Genomic DNA, 22,054 nt, shown 5'->3' with positions numbered 1-22,054 from the left:
AGATGCCTCGTGGCTCAGTTGGTTAAGTGTCTGACTTTGCCTCTGCTTTTGATCTCATGGGTTTGAGCCCACGTGGGGCTCACTGCTGTCAGTGTAGAGCCTGATTTGGATCCTCTGTTTCCCTCTCTCTCTGCCTCTCACCTGCAGTGTCCTTCTCTCTTTCTCTCTCTCAAAAATAAACATTAACAACAACAACAAAAAGGAACTATGTAGCCCAATTACAGTACCTCCCGGGGGCGGGGGGGGGGGGGGGACAGTACACATCCAAAGACTGCTTCATTACTTCATTGGAATCATTGTAATTATTGCCAGCAAAATTTTACATAATATGTTATTAATGAAAGAAAAAAGAAAACTTGAGATGATATAGAGTGAAACTATTGGAAGACTGTTGGTAAAAGCAGAGGAAATAATGATGATGTAGCCAGTGTGAGCCACTGATGTTCAGAGGGTTAGTTGAGCAGAAAGCAATGGAGAGAGGTGGATCTGAGGCCCATATTGGGACACTGGGCAGTAATAATATATATGGGGTTCAGTTTTCTCATCTAGAAGATGAGGAAGGTGGGGCACCTGGGTGGTTCAGTTGGCTAAGCTTCCGACTTCGGCTCAGGGCATGATCTCACAGTTCATGAGTTCAAGCCCCGCATCAGGCTCTGGGCTCTCTCTCTCTGCCCCTCCCTTGCTTGCTCTCTCTCTCAAAAATTTTTTTAAATAGAAGATGAGGGAGGTTAGATTAAATGATCACCAAGTGTCTTCCTGCTTCTGTATTAGAATTAGCAGTAATTCTAAACTCCTCTCCCCAGCATCCAAACAAACAGCACTGGGGGACAATATTTTAAACCCATAATGAGCTTACTAATAGAAGATATGCTTTAATACAGTGATACAAATGGTTATCGAAAACCTAGAGATTCCTACACCATGAAGTAATTCTTATGTGTACATTCCAATGGACAATAACTCCTAACAAGCACAACAAAAATATTGTTTTTATTAAAAAATAATATAGCATTAAGAGTACTTTCACCAAGGGAGTATAAGGTACAATATAAATTAATGTAGTATCAAGGGTATTAAATACAGCAGTCATTCCTTTCCTTAAACAAATGAAAGCCACTTAAACACAGTCTGTTCAATTCTTTCATGAAAAGCATTTATGTTCCCTGATCCACTTCCCCCTTCTATGTCTCTCCTTGCACTGTGAATGTTGGATTGAAAACCTTACCACATATTGCTATACTGTTCTGAAGATGCAGGCAGAGTAATATGCAAGACTTATGTTCTGTATTTAAATAGTTCATCTTTCTTTTAAATAATTTATTGTCAAGTTGGTTTCCATATAACACACAGTGCTCATCCCCACAATTAAATAGTTCATCTTAAAATTCATAAGGAAAATAAAAAAGCAAGGAAAGTCCTTGAAAAGGAGCATTAAGAGTAGCTAGCTCTACCAGATATTAAAACATAATATAAAGCTCCTAAAATTAAATATTCTGGTATTAGAAGGTGAATTGATAAATCAGTGGAATAGAATAAAACTGCAGAAATAGACTCAAATAAATATGGATATTTAATAAATAATAAAGACATCTTGAATCACAGAAGAAAAACGATAGTTATTTTAACAAATGGTACTTATTACAGATTGTGTTCCCCCAGAAGGTATGTTGAAGTCTTAATATTTAGTACTCAAAATTATTTGGAAATAGAGTCACTGCAGATGTAGTTAGGTAAGGTGAGGTCATACTAGAGCAGGCTGAGCCCCTAATCCAAAATAACTGATACCCTAAAAATGGGAAATTTGGCCACAGAAACAGACATGCACAAATGGAGGATGATGCAGAGATACATCGGGAAAACGCCATATAAAGACAGAGTAAGAGACTGGAGGGATGCATTTACAAGCCAAGGAATGCCTGGAACTACCACCAGCTGGAAGAGGCAAAGAAAAATCCTCCTTGGGAGGCTTTGGAGGGAGCATGGCTCTGCTGACACCTTCATTTTGGACTTCTAGTCTTCAGAACTGTGAGAAAATAAGTTCCTGTTGTTTTAAACTACTCAGTTTGTGGTGATTTGTTTTGGCAGCTCAAACAAACTAATCCAGGATCAGATAACTGGAAAACCACTTGGCAAAAGATAACATTGAATCCATACACACACTGTTTTACAGAATAAATTCTAAATGCATCAGAGAAGTAACAGTGAAAAATGAAACTATACAAGTGCTAAGGGAAAAGTGAGTGAATTCCTTTCTAACTATGTATCTAATAGCATAAAGGGAAAGATTCATATATTCAACTATATGAACAGAAAACTTTTGCTTAAGGAAAGAAGTACCACTAGCAAAATCAAAAGAAAAACTGGAGAAAAGACAGACGATTGACTAGTCTCTCCTAGGTAAAGAACTTTTTAAAATAGAAAAGAGAAATACCAAAAATCTGATAGACAAAGGACACGAACAGATGGTTTACAGAAAAAGAACGGCAAATGGCCTTTTTAAATCAATGAAAAAGATGCTCACTCACTGATTATCAAAGAAACAAAATTACACTGAAATACTATCTCTCATTTATCAGATTGGAAAAAACCTGAAGTTTGAAAATATATGCTCTTTTGTGTGACCCTAGAAAAGACTCTGCCCAAGCACACACATGTGCGTGCACACACATAATCACACACAAAATACAGACACATGTGTTCATTCATTGTGAGATTATTTATAACATCAAAAGATTGGAAAGAACTTTCCTCAGTAGAGGAATTCTCAAACTAATGGGACATGGCCACAGTGTGGTACTATTCAGTTGGAAACAGGAACAAGGACAATTTTTATGCACTGACACCGGACAGAAAAGTGTACAAAGTATGCTCCATTTGTGTAATTAGAGGGGAATAATTTTCAACAATAAAGATCCATTTGCTTTATATTTACTAAAATAGTTTTTAAAGAAGGAGAAGCCAGAAATTAAATAAAAGAAAAACAAAGTGGGCTAGAATTGTTAAGGGACAGGGAAAGAAGCAAGAGTTTCCAAAAATACCTTTTCATATAGTCTTGACTTTTAAATTTTCTTTTAATGTTTTTATTTATTTCTGAGAGAGAGAGAGACAGCACAAGCAGGGGAGGGTCAGAGAGAGAAGGAGCCACAGAATCTGAAACTGGCTCCAGGCTCTGAGCTGTCAGCACAGAGCCCGACGCGGGGCTCGAACCCATGAACCATGAGATCATGACCTGACCCGAAGTCGGATGCTTAACCGACTGAGCCACCCAGGCGCCCCTAGTCTTGACTTTTAAACTATATAAATGTTTTACATGTTCCCAAATTATATGTGAATCTTGTTTAAAGGCATATCTTGGAACTGAAAACAAATAGAAGTAAATAAATCTGTACATCATAGTATATATATTATATAACTGTATATATAATAATTCAAGAATTATTTCAAGAGGATTTAGAATTTAGTACTTTTGGTAGGCATCTTTGGTGAGACATAGTCTAAGGACAAAAGATCTGCATAAATCGTAAACTTAGGGGCTCTGGTATAGCTCAGTCAGTTGGACGACTGGCTCTGGATTTGGGCTCAGGTCATGATCTCATGGTTCATGATGGAAGTGTGGAGACTGCTTGGGATTCTCCCTCTCCCTCTCTCTGCCCTTGACCCTCTTGCATTCTCTCTCTCAAAATATATACTTAGATATTAAAAAAAAATCTGAGGGGTATCTGGGTGACTCCGTCAGTTAAGCCTTCGACTCTTGATTTTGGCTCAGGTCATGACCTCACAGTTCATGAGTTAGAGCCCCACATCAGGCTCTGCACTGAGCACAAGTTTGCTTGGGATTCTCTTTCTCTCTCCCAAAAATAAATAAACATTAACAAAGTCTTAAACTTAATTCAGTAGCTTCTTGTAAGTAATGACAGTGGTATTGCTCTTCTGAAATTTTTGAATATTAGAAAATAAAGCTAATAAATATTGTTAAATACTAAAAATAAATAATATGTTAATAATAATAGGAACCAAGATATTCAATGTAAGAGAAAGAAGACAGAAGTTAGGTAAAAACCCTGTAATAGTTCTATTTGATTTAGAAATAGCAATTTGAAGGGTGCCTGGGTGGCTCAGTTGGTTGAGTGTCCAACTTCGGCTCAGGTCATGATCTCACGGTTTGTGGGTTCGGGCCCTGTGTTGGGCTCTGTGCTGACAGCCAGCTCAGAGCCTGGAGTCTGTTTCGGATTCTGTACTCCCTCTCTCTCTGACCCTCCCCTGCTCACGTTGTTTCTCTGTCTCTCTCTTTCTCTCTCTCAGAAATAAACAAAACATTAAAAAAAAAAAAAAGAAATAGCAACTTGATCTCCTGTTTTTTATAGTTTTATTTTTTAAATGGCTCAAAAACTGTGATAACTTAGGAAATTTTATTTCAAATATTTGGTTATCTTATAGACCTTATGTCCTACAATTACAGTGTTTTATATAACATTTACTTTGTCTCCTCATTAATCAGCACTGAAGGGATTTTGACTAAATATAATTTGTGCTATGAATTATATTCTAAAATCACCAATAATAGTAAAAACAGCACTGTTTTTTACCTTAAAACATGTACTTCATGGTTTCTAAAACTTGTATATTTTTAGCAATGTTTACTGAGAAGTTCTAGCTGCAGTGATACTCCAGTTACAGTGAGCATTCCTAACCTTCAGATTTTGGTTTTAACATACCCATTTTCATGGAAAGATACCAGTGTCATTTGGAGAATAGCTGCTTCTAGGTCTGGAGTAGGAAAAATGCATATGAATCTGGGACAGCTTGTTAAGCCTGCAAGGAAGAAAGCATTCAAACACTATGGCATCATGTTCAAAGAGTACAGAAACCATCGTAAAGGGTACCCAAGGGCCCTATTTGGGACAACTTGAGAATCGAAAAACAAATTTAAAAAATCCTAAGTTGACATAAAAGGAACACAGGAGGCTCTGACTCTGGTGACAATACAACAGCGAGTATTGTACTTCATCACCAGCTGCAAACAACTGCAATACCTTGATACACCTCCTTCGGGTTACTTCATGGCAGCTACCCGTAGACTCAGAACCGTGCTGCATGCCAGCCTCCTCACCAAGTTGCTCAACTAAGACCAAGTCCTCCCTGGACTGCTCAGGGTCCCAGACCTCATCCATTCCAAAATATGCCTGGTGCTATCTCCCAGCTGTTCCTAGACTATCATTTAATATTGAGTCTAGCTCCTTTATAGGTCATGTCAACAGTGTGTTGCTAACAACACAGACAGTATGCCCACGACCTCAGCAGCTGCTGCTATAGCTATTCTTGCTGTCAGTACTCTTCCACAGTATTACTATGCTGTGGGAGTTTGCCATCCCCCACATCTTAATGTAAAGCCACAAGTTCTCAGGCAGCAACCTGCTGTTAATGTACAAGGTCAGAAGCCTTTGACTACTTCCATGTTGGCATCTGCCCCACCTCGAGTGCAAAAGCACATTTGGATGAATGGTTGCTTCCTTTATTGCCGATAAAAATCACTGATGTGTTGGAGACTGATAATTCAGAACCTCTTCATAGCCTTGGATCTCCAGTCTCTCTGTTTTAAGGTTGGTGAAGTGTTGGTGTACGATTAGTTTACTATGCTAAAAAGGCTGCCCAGGAAGCAATTAACAATGTTATTGGAGTTCCAACTCTTTAAAATTCATTCATTAAAAATGAATAGAGACGTGTTTCACTGATGAAAATTACCTAAGTACCAAAAAGCTTAACTTAATAGGGGAAAAAACTGCTAAATATAAAAAGTGCAAAAGAGGAAAAGAAACTGTGAACCTTATGTACTGATCAAATGCCAGGTGTAGCAAACATAATGCTAGTTCTAGATTACTTTCTGATTGAAACACACATCCACACAGGTACACACTAGCAATATAAAAGCTAATGTGTTATAGATCTTGGGGAAAACGGTTTTTAGCAAAGTACAAAAATGTAAAGCATTTCTTTAATTTTATAGTTCTTTACTTTGGAATAGCTCAGAATGTCATTTCTGTTTTAAATAACAGAATTAGTATCTGAGCAAGGAAACGTACTTTGGATTATAAAATTCTTGCTTTAATAAAAATCCCTTAAACAGTAAAAAGTAAGTAAACAAAGACATACTTGATAAATTTATAAGGAACAATATTCTTGTATTTACTTATTTAAACACTATAAACACTTGAATATTGTACACATGGTTAAATGGTTGTAATTTTATTATATTATTATATTATTATTTTTTTTTTTTTATCTTAGAAAGAAACCGCGTGTGCGGGCAATGAGAGAGGAAGAGAGAATCTTAAGCAGCCCCATGCTCAGTGCTCAGCCCAATGCAGGACTTCATCCCCTTGACCCTGGGATCATGACCTGAGCTGAGGTCAAGAGTCAGTTGCTCAACCAGCTGAGCCACCCAGGTGCTCCTAGGTGTGATTTTATTTTATTTTATTTTTTTAATGTTATATTTATTTCTGAGAGAGAGAGAGAGCGAGAGCACGAGCGTGAGCAGGGGAGGGGCAGAGAGAGAGGGAGACACAGAATGTGAAGCAGTCTCCAGGCTCTGAGCTAGCTGTCAGAGCCCAATGCGGGGCTTGAACCCACGAAACGCGAGATCATGACCTGAACCCAAGTCAGATGCTCAACCGACTGAGCCACCCAGGCGGCCCTTAGTTGTGATTTTAAAATGATATCAATGAAGTAGTTTTTATAAATAGAAAATTTTAAATTCAAATTAAGTTTGAATGCCTGCAATGCTACCTTCAAATGTAGAATGTTTTGGTCTAATCAACATATAAATATTAATACTTAAGAAAAAATCTATAAATCACAAAGAAATAACTGCTTTGCCCTTAATTAAAAGAAACATAGTTCCTCATTCTGAAAATGATTTATTGTACCTTTATCTTTTAGTAAGATCAACTTTCTATTTTACAATCTAATTATCTTATAAATATAAAATACTATCTTGTGAATGTAAATATATTTTCATTTACTTACTGTTAAAATGATATGTCCTCATGATTTAAACATTAGTCAAACATTGTAGAAGTTTAGGATTTTAAATTTTTAGAATTTTAGTATTGGAATTTAGTTGAAAATGAGGCACGAAGTCTATGCTGAGTTGTAAAAATGTACAAGAAAATGGTATTAGAGCAGTAGCTATTTTATTTCCTCCCAGAGTTATCCCGGTATGTTTGAACTTTTGATGGTTTTAGTGTTCTATTTTGTGGAGGGACCCAGTCTTTTTTTTTTTTTTAAGTAATCCACACTCCATGTGGGGCTGTAACTCATGTCCCTGAGATCAAGAGTTGCATGTTCCTCTTACTTTTGGCGCCCCAAAGTCCCAGTCTTAATAGGAATAGATGCATAGTTTTGATTGCTTTAAATTATAGTTGCTTCACTTTGCAAATTTAAGTGTAAATTTCACATTCTGTATTATTTTAGTACCTTACTTATTATATAGAAGAGAGAAGAGAGAAACCAAGTAAGGTCTAGTTCCTGCATTTGGTTTTTGCCAAAGAAGTCTGAATGACTTCTAAGAATCCATCCATGAAGGCTATTTGAGAAGATTTTACATGACACTTCCAACTTTAAAATAAAGAATCTTGGGGCTCCTGGGTGGTTCAGTTGGTTAAGAACCCGACTTCAGCTCAGGTCATGATCTCACGGTTTCTCGGTTCGAGCCCTGCATCGGGTTCTGTGCTGGTAGCTCAGAGCCTGGAGCCAGTTTCAGATTCTGTGTATTCCTCTCTCTCTGCCCTTCCCCTATTCATGCTCTTCTCTGACTCAAAAATAAGTAAACTATAAAAAAAATTTTTTAAAAACTTAAAATAAAATCAAATAAAGAATCTTGAAACTGAAATTGCATTTTGCTTGTGATGGGTTCTATATAAGCATAGCAGTCTATATCAGCCAGAATTGAAAGGTGATTCTGTATTACTAAGTTAAAGAAAATTTCACATGGACAAGTCTATTAATCTTTCATTTCTGCACACTGCCTTTAATCCTTACATTATTTTATACTAATTGAAAAATCATGGTTTATCTCCATTTGTGATTTAATTTTATATCTGTAAATAAATACAATGTTTCATTTAAAAACTATTAAATTTGCAGGGCACCTGAGTGGCTCAGTTGGTTAAGCACTCAACTCTTGATTTCCACTCAGGTTATGATCTCACAGTTTGCGAGTTGGAGCCCTGCATTCAGGCTCTGGGCTGACAGTGAGGAGCCTGCTTGGGATTCTCTCTCTCCTCTCTCTCCACTTCCTCTCTCAAAATAGATAAATGTAAAAAAAAAAAAAAAAAAAAAAAAAAAAGGTTTAAATAATCCAGGATACATGTCTTTTTAGGGATAATTTAGTTTTAATATAAATCTCATTTTGCCTTTTTAACTTAACAAATTTANGTTATGATCTCACAGTTTGCGAGTTGGAGCCCTGCATTCAGGCTCTGGGCTGACAGTGAGGAGCCTGCTTGGGATTCTCTCTCTCCTCTCTCTCCACTTCCTCTAAAAAAAAAAAAAAATGTAAAAAAAAAAAAAAAAAAAAAAAAAGAAGGTTTAAAAAACCCATTAAACTTGTCATTTTAGGGATACTGCAGAAGTAATATAAATCTCATTTTGCCTTTTTAACTTAACAAATTTATCCAGATAGTCATTAAAAACAGAATATAAAATACATTTTGTTGACCCACTTAAAGTTGGTAGATTTATTCTTGGCATTTTTTCCTTTTGCTGATGATTGTTTTAAATGGATTACTAAGCTGATGATAAGTTCTACTTCTTCTGTTTGGAGGCTTAGATTATCTTACTTTTCTGTCATTAAGTTCATTTAAATTTTTATTGCTTCTAGTTTGCAATATGACAGTAGATTTAGCCTGATGGATTACTTTAAACTTTCTTAGTGTACTTATAGATTTACTTTGTTCTTGAAATATATAAATACTAAGAGGGCATTCTATTTATATTGTTTTTATTAAATTAACCTTGGAATAAACACTCATAGGAAAGTTCTGTAATGAAATTACATATTTATTAAATTCTTGGTTCTGTGTACAATCTCCACATATTTGTATGTTTTAATTTTTCTGTCACATAAGATAATTTATTAAAAGAAGCAGGCAGGTGATGGCAAATAAACTTTTTAATGAAGTTCTAATGTTGTCAATTTCACATTGATTTTGCTTGGATCATGGCGTGCAAGTACTTTGGGACCCAGGAAGCCAATAATTAGAGCTCCATTTGGAGCTGTGATCAAGATGGCTAAAAATGCTATTGTCATCACGTCCCTCGAATATGGTTCCAAGTGGGGTGCGCTGACTCTTGCTGTTTCTAGAGCCAAGGGACCTAATACAGCCTGCATTTAGAGGGTAAAAAGATGAGGCATAAAGAAAAATGTTAAATTAGTAATATATGATAAAAGTTAATGGCTCTGTTAAAACAAACAAAACCTAGTAGTAGGCTATCAGAAAAGAGACAAGCCTTAAAGTGCTGAGGAATTTTCATGAATTACTCATCAGTTCTATATTCTCCCTAGTAAATATATCTGGATGAAAAGTGAAATAGTGACAAGTCAGCATGCAGACATTTGGGGGCTGGTTTTGTATTCTTATCAAAATACTTTCCCCTGTTTAAGTGTCTTTTTTGAGTGCTCACATTACTCTCAGAACCTCAGTAGTTTTAAATGAAGCAGGGTTTTACTTATTTGCCTTTATCATGGACAATTAGGTTCTTGGCTGTAACAAGGCAGCAGAGAATACTAAAGTTTCTTATGGTTTTCTAGGATTTTGTTGCTTATCTTCTTGTTCTTCCTGCTTGGGAGGCAGTGTGTATAGTAAGACTGACAAGAAGTATGGAATCTACAAAGTGGGTACTAGGAGACTACGAAGTAAGTTGCCTAATCTTATAAGCAAATAACATGGTATTCAAAAGAGCCGGTCTGTCCCCATGGACCTGCTCTTCTAATCATGACAAACAGAATTTTGTTGTATGAAAACTCACAACCTTCTGTGGTGGAGTAACAATGGAAAAAAGAATCTCTGGTAATCCAGACATTATGCTGTCAGGTTAAAAAAATCTAACCATAAGTAGCAATACCTTTTCATAGGAACAGAATATCATTGAATCAGGGGGCAAAACTACAAGGTTTTCCTTTTAATTCACTCATTCATTCACCTCTTCATTCATTCACTCATCATTCATTTTTGTAGGTAAGCAATGCTTACTTACTGTATACCTCCTGCATGTCAAGCACTGTGTTAAGTGCTAGGGAAAAAATAATGAAAGAAACCAGACACTGTTCCTTGTCTTTCCCAGATAGTCTGGTGGGGAGGTTTAGTCATTAATTAAAATCATACAAATTAAATGCATAATTAAAAATAATATATGTGCATTCATGTATGGTGGAGTGGGTGGCAGGGATAGGAAAGATATATATATTTTTAAAAGAATTAATGTGTTTCTACTTTAAAATTGTAACATTTAGCTCTATAATATTCAGCAAAATGTAAACATTCCAGTTTTTAGATATATTCTTAGTTTATATTATAGAAAGACAATGTTTCAGAAGTTTAGGAAGTATTTGTTATTAAAAGTACACTTTTTAACGTCAGAAGAATTGCTTTTAAAACATATTTTAAAAGGTTACATTATTTTCAACAAGTAGTTATGATCAATCAAGCATTTTAAAAGTAAGGCTAAGAGCCCACATTTTATTATTAAAGTAATGTTATTTACTTGGGATTTATAAATCATCAACATTAAAAATTATTAAAATGACTTAATATGTTCTTACCTGGACTGTAGCTTTGGGCATCCACGATAAAGCAATAAATATTTTCTCCTTAAAACTAAAACCAGCAAAACACATCAATAAAAAAGTACAAAAAATTCGAATCAATAATGCCAAACTCATGGTAACAACACAAATGCCTACAACAAATAAAAACAAACATAAACAACAAAATATTTGGGAAGAAGTAGTTCCTTATACCTAGAAATATGATTTTTAAAAGTGCTGAAAGAATTTTAAGACTACTGCCTCTTTATGTCTTCATTTTTTTAAAACATTTTTTTATTTTTGAGAGACAGACAGAGCGTGAGCAAGGGAGGTGCAGAGAGAGACACACACAGAATCAGAAACAGGCTCCAGGCTCTGCCTGTCAGCACAGAGCCTGACGCGGGGCTTGAACCCACGAACTCTGAGATCATTACCTGAGCAGAAGTCGGCCACTTAACCGACTGAGCCACCCAGGTGCCCCCTAAAATAGTAATAATCATAAAAAATACAAATATGATTGAAGCTTCCATGTAAAGTGCAAGAGATTATCTGGTTGTAGACGTACCAGGAAAAATAAGATAGACTACATTTATTTGAGTTAATAGACTTAGAGCTTTCACTATAAAAGAAAGTATTCAAAAGGTGCTGATGATATGTAATAGTTTTTTGTCTGAAAAGAATTCCAATCTGCATTTCCTCAGATCACTCAGGGAAGATATTCAGGGCTGTCTCTGGTAGCAAAGAGCACACAGGGTAACATAAGAGCAAGTGTATGTTATTATCTGTGTCAACATGAATTTCTAAAGAATGTTCTTATAGTATTCAAAGACATATCATAAACAAAAATAAAAATCATTAATAATTTTCTTAAATATTTTCAAATCTTATATTTTTTGTGCCTCTAATTATTCTTACCAATAGCATTTGATTTAAGAGATGCAACAGATACCTCTGATCCAACCAAACCAAAAAGAAGGGGTTGAAAAATATACCATGCAGTTTTAATAACTCTTTGGACTCTAATCTGTAGAAAAGAATAATATATTTTTAGTTATTATAACATGAAAATGATTGTATTTTAGAAATTAAAGTCTTAATATTTAATGAACTTAAGATATTTTATTTGTAGAAGAAATGTTAAAGTTTAAGGAAAATTGAGTAATTGAATTCTTTTACTCAAACACTTAGGTAGAATTTGGTTAAAAAATCTGCAAAGCTGATAGCAATATTATTTACAATAGCCAAGGCATGGAAGCAGACCAAGTGTACCATTGATTGATGAATGGATATAGATAGAAGATGTGGTATGTATGTTTTCACTCATAAGTGGAACAGGAGATACTTAACAGAGGACCATGGGGGAGGGGAAGGGGAAAAAATAGTTGGGGAGAGGAGGGAGGCAAACCATGAGACTCTTGAATACTGAGAACAAACTGAGGGCTGATGGAGAGGGGAAGGGGGTGATGGGCATGGGGGAGGGCACTTGTTGGGATGAGCACTGGGTCTTATATGGAAACCAACTTGACAATAAACTGTAAAAAATACTGACAAAAAAAAGAGAAGATGCGATATGTACACGCACACACACACACACACACACACACACAGGAATAGTATTCAGCCATAAAAAAGAATGAAATCTTGCCATTTGCCATGACATGGATGAGGCTAGAGTATGATGATAAGTGAAATAAGTCAGTCAGAGAAAGATAAATACCATATGATTCCACTCATGTGTGGAATTTAAGAAACAAAACAAATGAGCAAAGGGAAAAAAAGAGAGAGAAAGAGAGAAACCCCAAGAAACAGACTCTGAATTATAGAGAACAAACTGATGGTTATCAGAGGGAAGGGGGGTGGGGGATGGGTGAAATAGGTGATGGGGATTGAGGAGTATACTGGCGATGAGCAATGAGAGATATATGGAGTTGTTGAAACAATATATTGTACACCTGAAACTAATATAACAATTGTATGTTAACTAACTGGAATTAAAATGAAAACTAAAAAAAAAAAAGAATTGAAATAGAAATAAATGCTCCTTGAAGCCAGAAAAAAATATCTACAAAGCCACTCAATAAAAGTATTTGGTAATTTCGTCATGAAACAAATAAGGTTTTTGGAGTTCCAGACATGTTCTGATGGTTCAGTAAGAACCCTAGCTTTTGTTTGTAAGGTAACTGAACGAAGACAGAATTAGCACTACCTCATGCATGACAAGAACATACTCAAGATTATGCAAACATTTCAGCTCTCAAAAGGGAGTTTAGAAGTCCTCCAGTAACAATTATCTTGGGACCCAAGCCCATGAAAATGAATCATGATATGTCCTAAGCTACTAGGCAAAGAATGTCAATAATCTGTCAGGCCTGCTTCCAAAGGACACATGTTGAAAACTTCAAAGTTATTTTTTCCTGAAAACCAAACCAAAACCATGTAATATAGACTCCTATTTGGTTGCCTGCCTGGCTTTCCTTTCTGAGAATGAACCCTTCCCAGGGCTACTTCTCCAGTTATATGTTTACAACAAAGTCCCCTACTGATATAACAGTATCCGGGCTCTTCTAAAGGGGTCTGGATGAAGAGATTTTAGTTTCAGTCTGGGCTTATCTTTTTTTAAAGAAGACACATAAAACTTTCATATCCTTCATGTGGGTTATAAACTATGTTCCTGTCTATTTCCCTTATGACTGGGTTTTCTGACATAAAAGTAAAGTTTAAAAAAGGAAAAAAAGAAAAAACAATATTACTCTTTCTTCTTAGTGGCATATTATACTAGTTATTACTTTTAATTTTTAAAATATATTCTTAACGATTTGATTTCTTTTATCATATAAAAATAATTTTAGTAGTTTTCATTTTATTTATTTAATTGTAACTTATTATTAACCATTTAATTTCTTTTACAGTTATGATTTTATTGCAATACTAAATGAAATGCTAATATAATTTTGGGGTCAGGAGCTTCTCAAGCTGATTCTAAAATCTAAGAAATAATTTGTGTAAGAGCAGTCAAGAAATACTTTAAAAACAAGTATAATGAGGGGGCGTCTGGGTGGCTCAATCGGTTAAGTATCCATCTTGGCTCAAGTCATGATCTCACTGTTAGTGGGTTAGAGCCCCGCTTCAGGCTCTGTACTGACAGCTCAGAGCAGGGAGCCTGCTTCCGATTCTGTGTCTCCCTCTCTGTCTTTCCCTCCCCCACTTGTGCTCTGTCTCTCTCTCAAAAGCAAATAAACTTTAAAAAATATTTAAAAAAATAAGTATAGTGAGAGGGAATCTTCCATATTAGAGTTTGAGACATAAAACTATAGTGACTTAATTTTTTTTTGTAGTTTATTTATTTTTGGGACACAGAGAGACAGCGCATGAGTTGGGGAAGGGTAGCAAGAGAGGGAGACACAGAATCTGAAATAGGCTCCAGGCTCTGAGCTGTCAGCACAGAACCCGATGCGGGGCTCGAACCCACGAACCCTGAGATCATGACCTGAGCTGAAGTCGGACGCTTAACCCACTGAGCCACCCAGGCGCCCCAAATCTATAGTGATTTAAAATAGAGTGGTACTGGCAGAGGACTAGATAGGTAGGATTAAATAGAATCCAGAAATGAACTTCCGTGTGTGTGTGTGTGTGTGTGCGTGTATGAGAGTTGAACTCACGTTGAAAGAGGCACTTAAAAATCATTGAACAATTAATGGATCAGTCAGTACATAATTTAGCAAAAAATGACTACCCAGTTTATATGCATATTTATGTGTATGTAGATATATAAGTATATGTATGTGTATAATAATTATAAACACACACATATATCCTTATCTCACAGCATTACAAAAATAAATTACAGATGAATTAAAGAACGAAATGCAAAAATAAAACAAAAACTAACAAAATATTAGATGATAATATGAAGATATTGTGTATACAATCTTATAATCTTGGGTGAAAATATACATCTTAAACAAGATATAGCATCTAAAACAAAAAAGAAAAATGGACAGGTCTGACTATACAAAAGACATAATAAACAAAGTTGAAAATAAGCAAAAATTATATGCAGTATGTACATAACAAAGGATTAGAGGCATTAAGATATAAAGAAACTTTAAGTTAGGAACAAAAGGCAAATAAAATCAATTAAAAATGGACAAAGAAGATGAATAGGTAGTTAAAAAAGAATATATAAAGAGAGGTTTACTGAACTACTAATCAGAAATATAAACAAAGAATAAGAATGTTGTATCATTTCTTACCCATCATATTGTTTAAATTCTTTGAAGGAATATTTGGCAGTACTCATCAAAATAGAAATGTTCCATTTCTAAATTCTGCAATTATGTTTCTAGGAATCTATTTTTATAGAAGTGCTTGAGTATTTGCAAAAGGACACATGAACAGGCTTGCTTATGGCAGCACTGTTTATAATAACAAAATGGAAATGATCTAAATGTCTACAAATAGAGAACAGATTAGGAAATGATTAAATCTGGGATGGGGGTATGATATTGGGAGCAGTAGGGGAAGAGAAGTCTTATATTTTATTATATATGTAGGCCTTCTGTATTGTTTTAATCTTTTATAAGCATTTTTCATGCATTAACTGTATAACTAAAGTAAATAATAAAATTAAGTTAAATACATGAATAATAACATTAAATAATTTAAATTTAATTAAATAAAATAAATTAAAAAAATATAAGTTATATAATCATATTGCATAAAACTTGGGTAAAAGAAAGCAGCCTACTGTGATAGCTCACATATGTTTCATTTTACTGTATTTCCAGGTCCCTTGCCTAAATATTTTATTTCCTTGATTGGTTTATACACATCCTTAAAGGCACAAACTTCTGGAACATCTTCCAACTAGAACAAAGAGATTTTCTAAGTGTCTATTATGATGTAAAAAAATACAGTTATTTATCTTAAACAATGTGTTAAAAATATTCACCTTTTCTGTGGACCAATTTACCCCTGCAACAAAAGACAACGCTAGTGTGCATAATCCTCCAGCTGCATGTATACCAATATGATGGCTGCCCAAGACAGCGGAAACACACATACTCAAAAGAAAGAATGCTCTCTTCAGTGTAAGTTTTGTCTAGAATTAGATAGATATTTAGAAATTAATTTACACTTAATACATAATACAATATTTAAATCTTCTATTCTATAATTTATTATTGACCTTTTGATAGCATGTCTCTATATGTTGTATTAAATAATATCTAAAATTTTTATATTCTTCACCACCAGATATTTTAGCAGATTTTGTACCAAGTGAAAAAATTTGTAATTATTAGGTTTTATCTTCTGCTGCATCTCTGACACTAATGTCAGTAAAATGGCCATAATACACTTTTAGCTGAAAGTGAAAAAGAAAGGAAAGAGACTCTTATGTAGTTCTATATTTTTAAATATCTCTTTAGCTAAGACAATTGTTAAGGGGAAATTGAGATGAAAGTTACAGAAATACAAGAGTAATGGCATATTCTTTGGGGGAGGAAAGGGTTGAGTTAATAGTGTTGCCTTAGCCAAAGGAAGTAGGAGTAAATTTAAGTCATAAAATATGCAGAGATAAATGTCAATCTATTTCCCCAAAAATGTTCAATGGAAAATTGGAGGGAAAAATGATTAGGGAAAATTGTCAAGGGTCAACAGGCAATTCAATTAATAAAGGGGTGGGGTGGAATGGAAAAGGTACCCTGGGTTAAGTACACTTTTCTGATATTCTTATTTGCCAGATTAGGATGCAGAGACTGTAGTCAAGATCCTTGATCTGTACCAATCACAGCTGTGCTCCATTTTAAGTGGAGAGTAGGCACTGGAGGCTATTTTGGGGGAAGGAGAATTAAATATTACAATTTAATAGTTTATGGCTCTTCCAAAAGTTCTAAGTTTTTTTAAAAATGCCTAATAGTATACTTCTAAAAAAATAAACTTTTTATTTACCTGATCTTCACTTGGAAAATATCGAACAAAAGTTCCCAAAATAGCTCCTGCCAGCACACCAATAATTATGTCCCGGAAAGAGGATAGGACAGTTTTAAGTATACCACCTGTAAGGGCACACAATAAAGGAAACATTTCATAGAGAAATATTTTCACATACTTAACATACCAGAGGATCAAATATAGGTGGTTTCATAAAGAAAGGAACATATTTTCTAGAAAAATATGTAAAAATGGACCTTTAATATTCACATACTTGAAAATATATGATCTATTTGATAAATTAAGTATGTATTCGAAAAATAATTTAATAAATACGCACAATTCAGTAATGCACATTGAAAATATAGGCCAGAAAACAAAGAAGTAATAAGCCATAATGTGGCTCACCTATACATACAACCTGAAAGACCAGGTAAAGTGGAAGAATGGACAGAGATGGACAAAGGAACACCTCTGGCACCTAGCACATGTCTGGTAATGTTTCTTCTCTGATATACGATTTAACATTTTTTTAATGTTTTATTTATTTTGTTGAGAGAGAGACACACACACAGCTTGAGCAGGGGAGGGTCAGAGAGAGAGGGAGACAGAGAATCTGAAACAGGCTCCAGGCTCTGAGTTAGCTGTTAGCACAGATGTCTACACGGGGCTCGAACCCACAAACAACAAGATCATGTCCTGAGCCAAAGCCAGCCGCCCAACCGAGCCACCCAGGTGCCCCTTCTCTGATATACTATTATGACAAAAAAATGACTTAAAAATGCAAAGAAAAATTTAATAACAACAGAAGAAAAAAGATTTATTACAGGGTCATTCCTAGGAATATTTGAGTCAGGAGTCACTTGAGTTTCTAAAGTATTTTATGTACTCATATCTGTAGTTTAGAGTAATAAGTTTTAAAAAAAGATCTGAGTCACAAAAAAAGTTGCTATGCTAGGTGTTCTTAGCTCAATAAGGTATGTAAAAAAAGTATTATGATTTTATGCATATATATTTAAATATATAAATAAATTCTAATGATAAAATTCTAATAAAATATGTATTATTAGAATGCATACATATACATATATGTGTGTATATATATTTTAGAAATATTTTTTTATTAAAAATAATAGAAATACAGGGTGCCAACAGCAAGATGGTAGATTAGGAAGCCCCAAAACCTTGATCCCTCACAGAGGCATCAACTTAACAACAATATACAGTCCAAAAGCCTTATGGAACTCTACAAATCAATTAAGAAGATGCAGTAAGAGAAAAATGACTTATTATGTACAAGGAAGCTCCTGGAAGATTATCAGACGATTTCAGAGTAGAAACCTTAAAGAGACCAGAAGGAAGTGGGAGGATAAATTCAATGTGCTGAAAGGAAAAAAAAGATGCCAATCAAGAATATTATTCTAGAAAATTATCTTTCAAAATGAATAAAAAATTAAGACTTAGGTAAACAAGGGCCGAAGGAGTTCATCACCACTATACCTGCCTTACAAGAAATGTTAAAGGGAATCCATCAAGTGGAAGTAAAAGGATGTTATCAACACAAAAGCACACAAATATAAATCTTTGGTAGAGGTAAATACCATAGATGAATTCAGAATCCTGTAATACTGTGATGATGGTGAATAAATCACTTTCAGTTCTGTTATAGAATTTAAGATAAAGACATAAGTATAACTATAAGACTGTTAATGGATATACAACATAAGATTTAATTTGTGACATGGATAACAAAGTGAAGAGGGTGAGATGTAATGGATTAGAATTTTCATATGTGATTGAAATTATCACTTTGTGTTTTTATAACTATAAGGATGGAAAAAGATATTCCATGCAAATTGTAACCAAAAGACAGCAGGGTGGTTATATTTCTATCAGACAAAAAATAGAATTTTTAAGTCAAATACGAATAAGTCACAAGAGATAAAGAAGAACATTATATAATGATAAAAAGGCCAATTGACCCAGACCTAAGAAGATTAGGTCTCCATATCTACCATATTCCAAAATATAAATGTATTGAAGATCTGTTAAAAAATAAAACTCTAACAGTCCTTAACATTTTAAGTAATAGTTTATACTGTCATGAGTCAAAAGAAGATTTTCCAACTGCTTGGTTTTTCACTTTTTCTGTCCTCCTCAGATTAGGTGTGATCTCCTGTAGCATGTTGCATAGTACCCCATACTATGTATATTTATCACATTTTGTAATTATTTGTTTAACACAAACTCCTTGAGAACATGAGCCACGTGGGCTTCTCTGTTGTGTCAAACAGTATAGAATAGCACTTAAAAGTGTGGGTCTGGGGTTGCATCTTGGTTTCCCAGTTTCGGGTCTGTGACTTTGAGCAAGTTACTTCACCTCTGTTCCTTGGTTTCCCATTCTGTAAAATGACACAGTACCATTATGACTATTTAATGAGTGAAAATATCTATGGAACTTGAAGCAAGTATCAGGCAATTACTCAACAAAAGCTAATACTGCCGTTCACTGTTTAACCTCAGTGTTTGACACAGTTGTTGGCACAATGGACGAGGAGCACAAAAAATAGTTTTTGAAGGAATTACTGAATTTACTAGTCATGAAGGAAAAGATTGCCAGATTTGACAATAAAAATTTTAAAATTCTGAATTGCCGAAAAAAAGGATAAAGGTTAAAAGGAAAATTACAAATGTGGATAACTATAGAATATAAAGCAAAAAGTTATCATTCCTAATTTGATGCAGAATCTTGACAAATCAAAAAGAACAAAAGATACACGTACCTGTAAGATGAAAGCAAAGGATTTCAAGAAAAGCAACTTATAAAACATTCCAAAATGCCAATGGCCCATAGAGTTGAATATTTTTTTAATGTTTTATTTATTTCTGAGAGAGAGAGAGAGAGACAGACAGACAGACAGAGAGAGTGAGCAGGGGAGGGTCAGAGAGAGGGAGACACAGAATCCGAAACAGGCTCCAGGCTCTGAGCTGTCAGCACAGAGCCCTATGCGGGGCTTGAACCCACGAACCGTGAGATCATGACCTGAGCCAAAGTCGGATGCTTAACCAACTGAGCCACTGAGGCACCCCATAAAGTTGAATATATTTAAGTATCACCAGTATTCGAAGTACTTCATTTAAGGAAGCCTTGTTTTTCACCTATCAAGTTAACAAAGGTATAAAAGACTAGTAACACCTAGTTTTGAAGAACAGTGAAGAGAAAGTGGCAAGGTTTTATACCCTGGGGGGACATGACATTGTGGTAATATATCTCAAAAAGTTTATAACTATATATACTTTTATGTCAACAATTCCACTTTTGAGATTATGAAAATATTAAGATTAGGTACAACTATTTAGCTATGGACATTCAACCATGCATTATTTTAACAGTAAATATTGGAGTCAACTTCAACTTTCAACAGGATAAGAATGATACAGCCAAAAGAAAACTATACAACCATTAAAAATGTCATGGAAATATATTTATTGAAAAGAAACATGTCAGTGAAATACAGTGAAGTGTAAAACAACTCAGGTTACAAGAAAGTATGGCCAATTCTCATAATTTTGTAAGAATATTGGGAGGGAAGACAGTGAGAGAAAGAGATAGAGAAAGGGAGAAAGAGAAGTCAAAGTTGATTTATATCAAAAGAGTCAGTTATTATAAATCAGAGAAAGACAAATATCATATGATTTCACTCTTTTGTGGAATTTAAGAAACACAACAGATGAACAAAGGGGAAAGGAAGGAAAAATAAGAGGAAAACAGAGAGGGGGGCAAACCATAAGCGACTCTTAAATACAGAGAACAAACAGGGTTGTTGGAGGGAAAGGGGGGGGGATGGACTAAATGGGTGACAGGCAGTAAGGAGGGCACTTGTTGGAAAGAGCACCGGGTGTTTTATGTAAGTGATGAATCACTGGGTTCTCCTCCTGAAACCAATACTACACTGTATGTTAACTAACTTGAATTTAAATAAATTAATTTTAAAAGAGTTATTATTCCTGAGGGTATGTTGCAGAGTTTATTTTTATCTTTTCTTTTTTTTCTTTCTTATTTATTTATGTCTTGAGTTTAAGATAAACTATATATATTACTTTTCAACTTAAAAAATATTTTGGTGCTTCAATAAAACAGAAGACTGAATTTCAAACATGACAAATAACTAAAGCATTACTAAATGCGGAAACATTTACTTTCACAATTTCTGCAGAGTGACATTCAAGATCAAATATTACCTTGGGATTCAGAATTGTTGCAGATCTTGTCCCACCACTACCAAAAAGCCACACAGCTGTCCATACTCTACATATTTAAGATGTCTTACTAACAGAGCAACCGGTTATTTATAACGATGGCCCAAACGGCATATTTGAGAAATATATATTAAATACATTAGCAGGACTCATAATATTGCTGCTTCAAAATTTCTATCGAAAACTGATAAAATTCCAAAGCAACATGAACAGAAAAATGTTAATAATATGGATTATCAGATTAATTTAAATCTATGGTTATTAAAACAAAATCATTTGTGTTAAATAGTGATTTCTCAGTCCATTGAAGTTTCTTTCCTGCTCTAGGATGAGATTTCTATGAAGAACAAAAAGATGATACATGTATAAATAAGTAAATGTTAATAAGGACATAAAGCTATAAATCTTCTTTAAAAGAACCAGAAAGAATGTGGCAGTTGTATTTTGTTTACCTGAGGAGAAGGCTATGCTCATGCACGTACTGAATCCAGTGATTGCTATGATGTCATCCATACTGCTAGCAGCTATTAGTAAGGTTGGAATGCCTTTCTTAATACCATATCCATTTTCTTGCAAAAGTAGCATGGAAGGGACAACAACAGCAGGAGAGACAGCGCCTACTACAAAACTAATAGAAAGACTTTGAAAACCAATTTTAAAACATCATTTTAACAAAATAGTGCTTTATATTAAATTTTACAACAAATATATTAGCCTTTACAAATTTACAATAACTTCAAAAGTAAAAACTCTGCCTTTGAGTTAATGTCATTTAATAGTGGTAAAAAAATTTTTTTTAAAAATTTTAATGTTTTATTTTATTTCTGAGAAAGAGAGAGACAGCATGAGCAGGGGAGGGTCAGAGACAGAGGGAGACACAGAATCTGAAGCAGTCTCCAGGATCTGCGCTAACCGTCAGCACAGAGCCTGATGCGGGGTTCGAACCCACGAACTGTGAGATCATGACCTGAGGCGAAGTCGGACACTTAACTGACTGAGCCACCCAGGCGCCCCAATAGTGGTAAAATTTTTTAGTGTTGGCTAAAAGTTTATAGA

General features: G+C 34.7%; 1 protein-coding gene and 1 pseudogene across 10 annotated transcripts in view; one reads left to right on the top strand and one right to left on the bottom strand.

Annotated features, from left to right (window-relative positions):
* The first annotated feature begins 1,792 nt into the window (after positions 1-1,792).
* On the top strand, positions 1,793-5,599 carry LOC120222816 (annotated as a pseudogene).
* Positions 5,600-9,151: 3,552 nt separating this feature from the next.
* Positions 9,152-22,054, bottom strand: part of SLC9B1 (solute carrier family 9 member B1) — a 72,232-nt gene continuing 59,329 nt past the window's right edge. For 9 of the 10 annotated variants that reach the window (XM_039220810.1, XM_039220804.1, XM_039220809.1 and 6 more), the window contains 6 exons: positions 21,451-21,638; positions 16,757-16,863; positions 15,756-15,905; positions 11,720-11,828; positions 10,820-10,956; positions 9,152-9,382 (listed from right to left, as the gene is read on the bottom strand). In XM_039220810.1, the coding sequence (XP_039076741.1) occupies positions 9,170-9,382; positions 10,820-10,956; positions 11,720-11,828; positions 15,756-15,905; positions 16,757-16,863; positions 21,451-21,638 (904 nt within the window). In that variant the 3' untranslated portion in view covers positions 9,152-9,169. The remainder of the gene's footprint in view (positions 9,383-10,819; positions 10,957-11,719; positions 11,829-15,755; positions 15,906-16,756; positions 16,864-21,450; positions 21,639-22,054) is intronic. The other variant, XM_039220814.1, reaches the window with a different exon arrangement.

The sequence above is a fragment of the Hyaena hyaena genome, unplaced genomic scaffold (genome assembly GCF_003009895.1).
Source record: "Hyaena hyaena isolate Hyena2069 unplaced genomic scaffold, ASM300989v1 scaffold_914, whole genome shotgun sequence".
Taxonomy (NCBI): Eukaryota; Metazoa; Chordata; class Mammalia; order Carnivora; family Hyaenidae; genus Hyaena; species Hyaena hyaena.
Note: the sequence above shows the minus strand (reverse complement) of the source record. Positions and strands in the feature narration are given on the sequence as shown.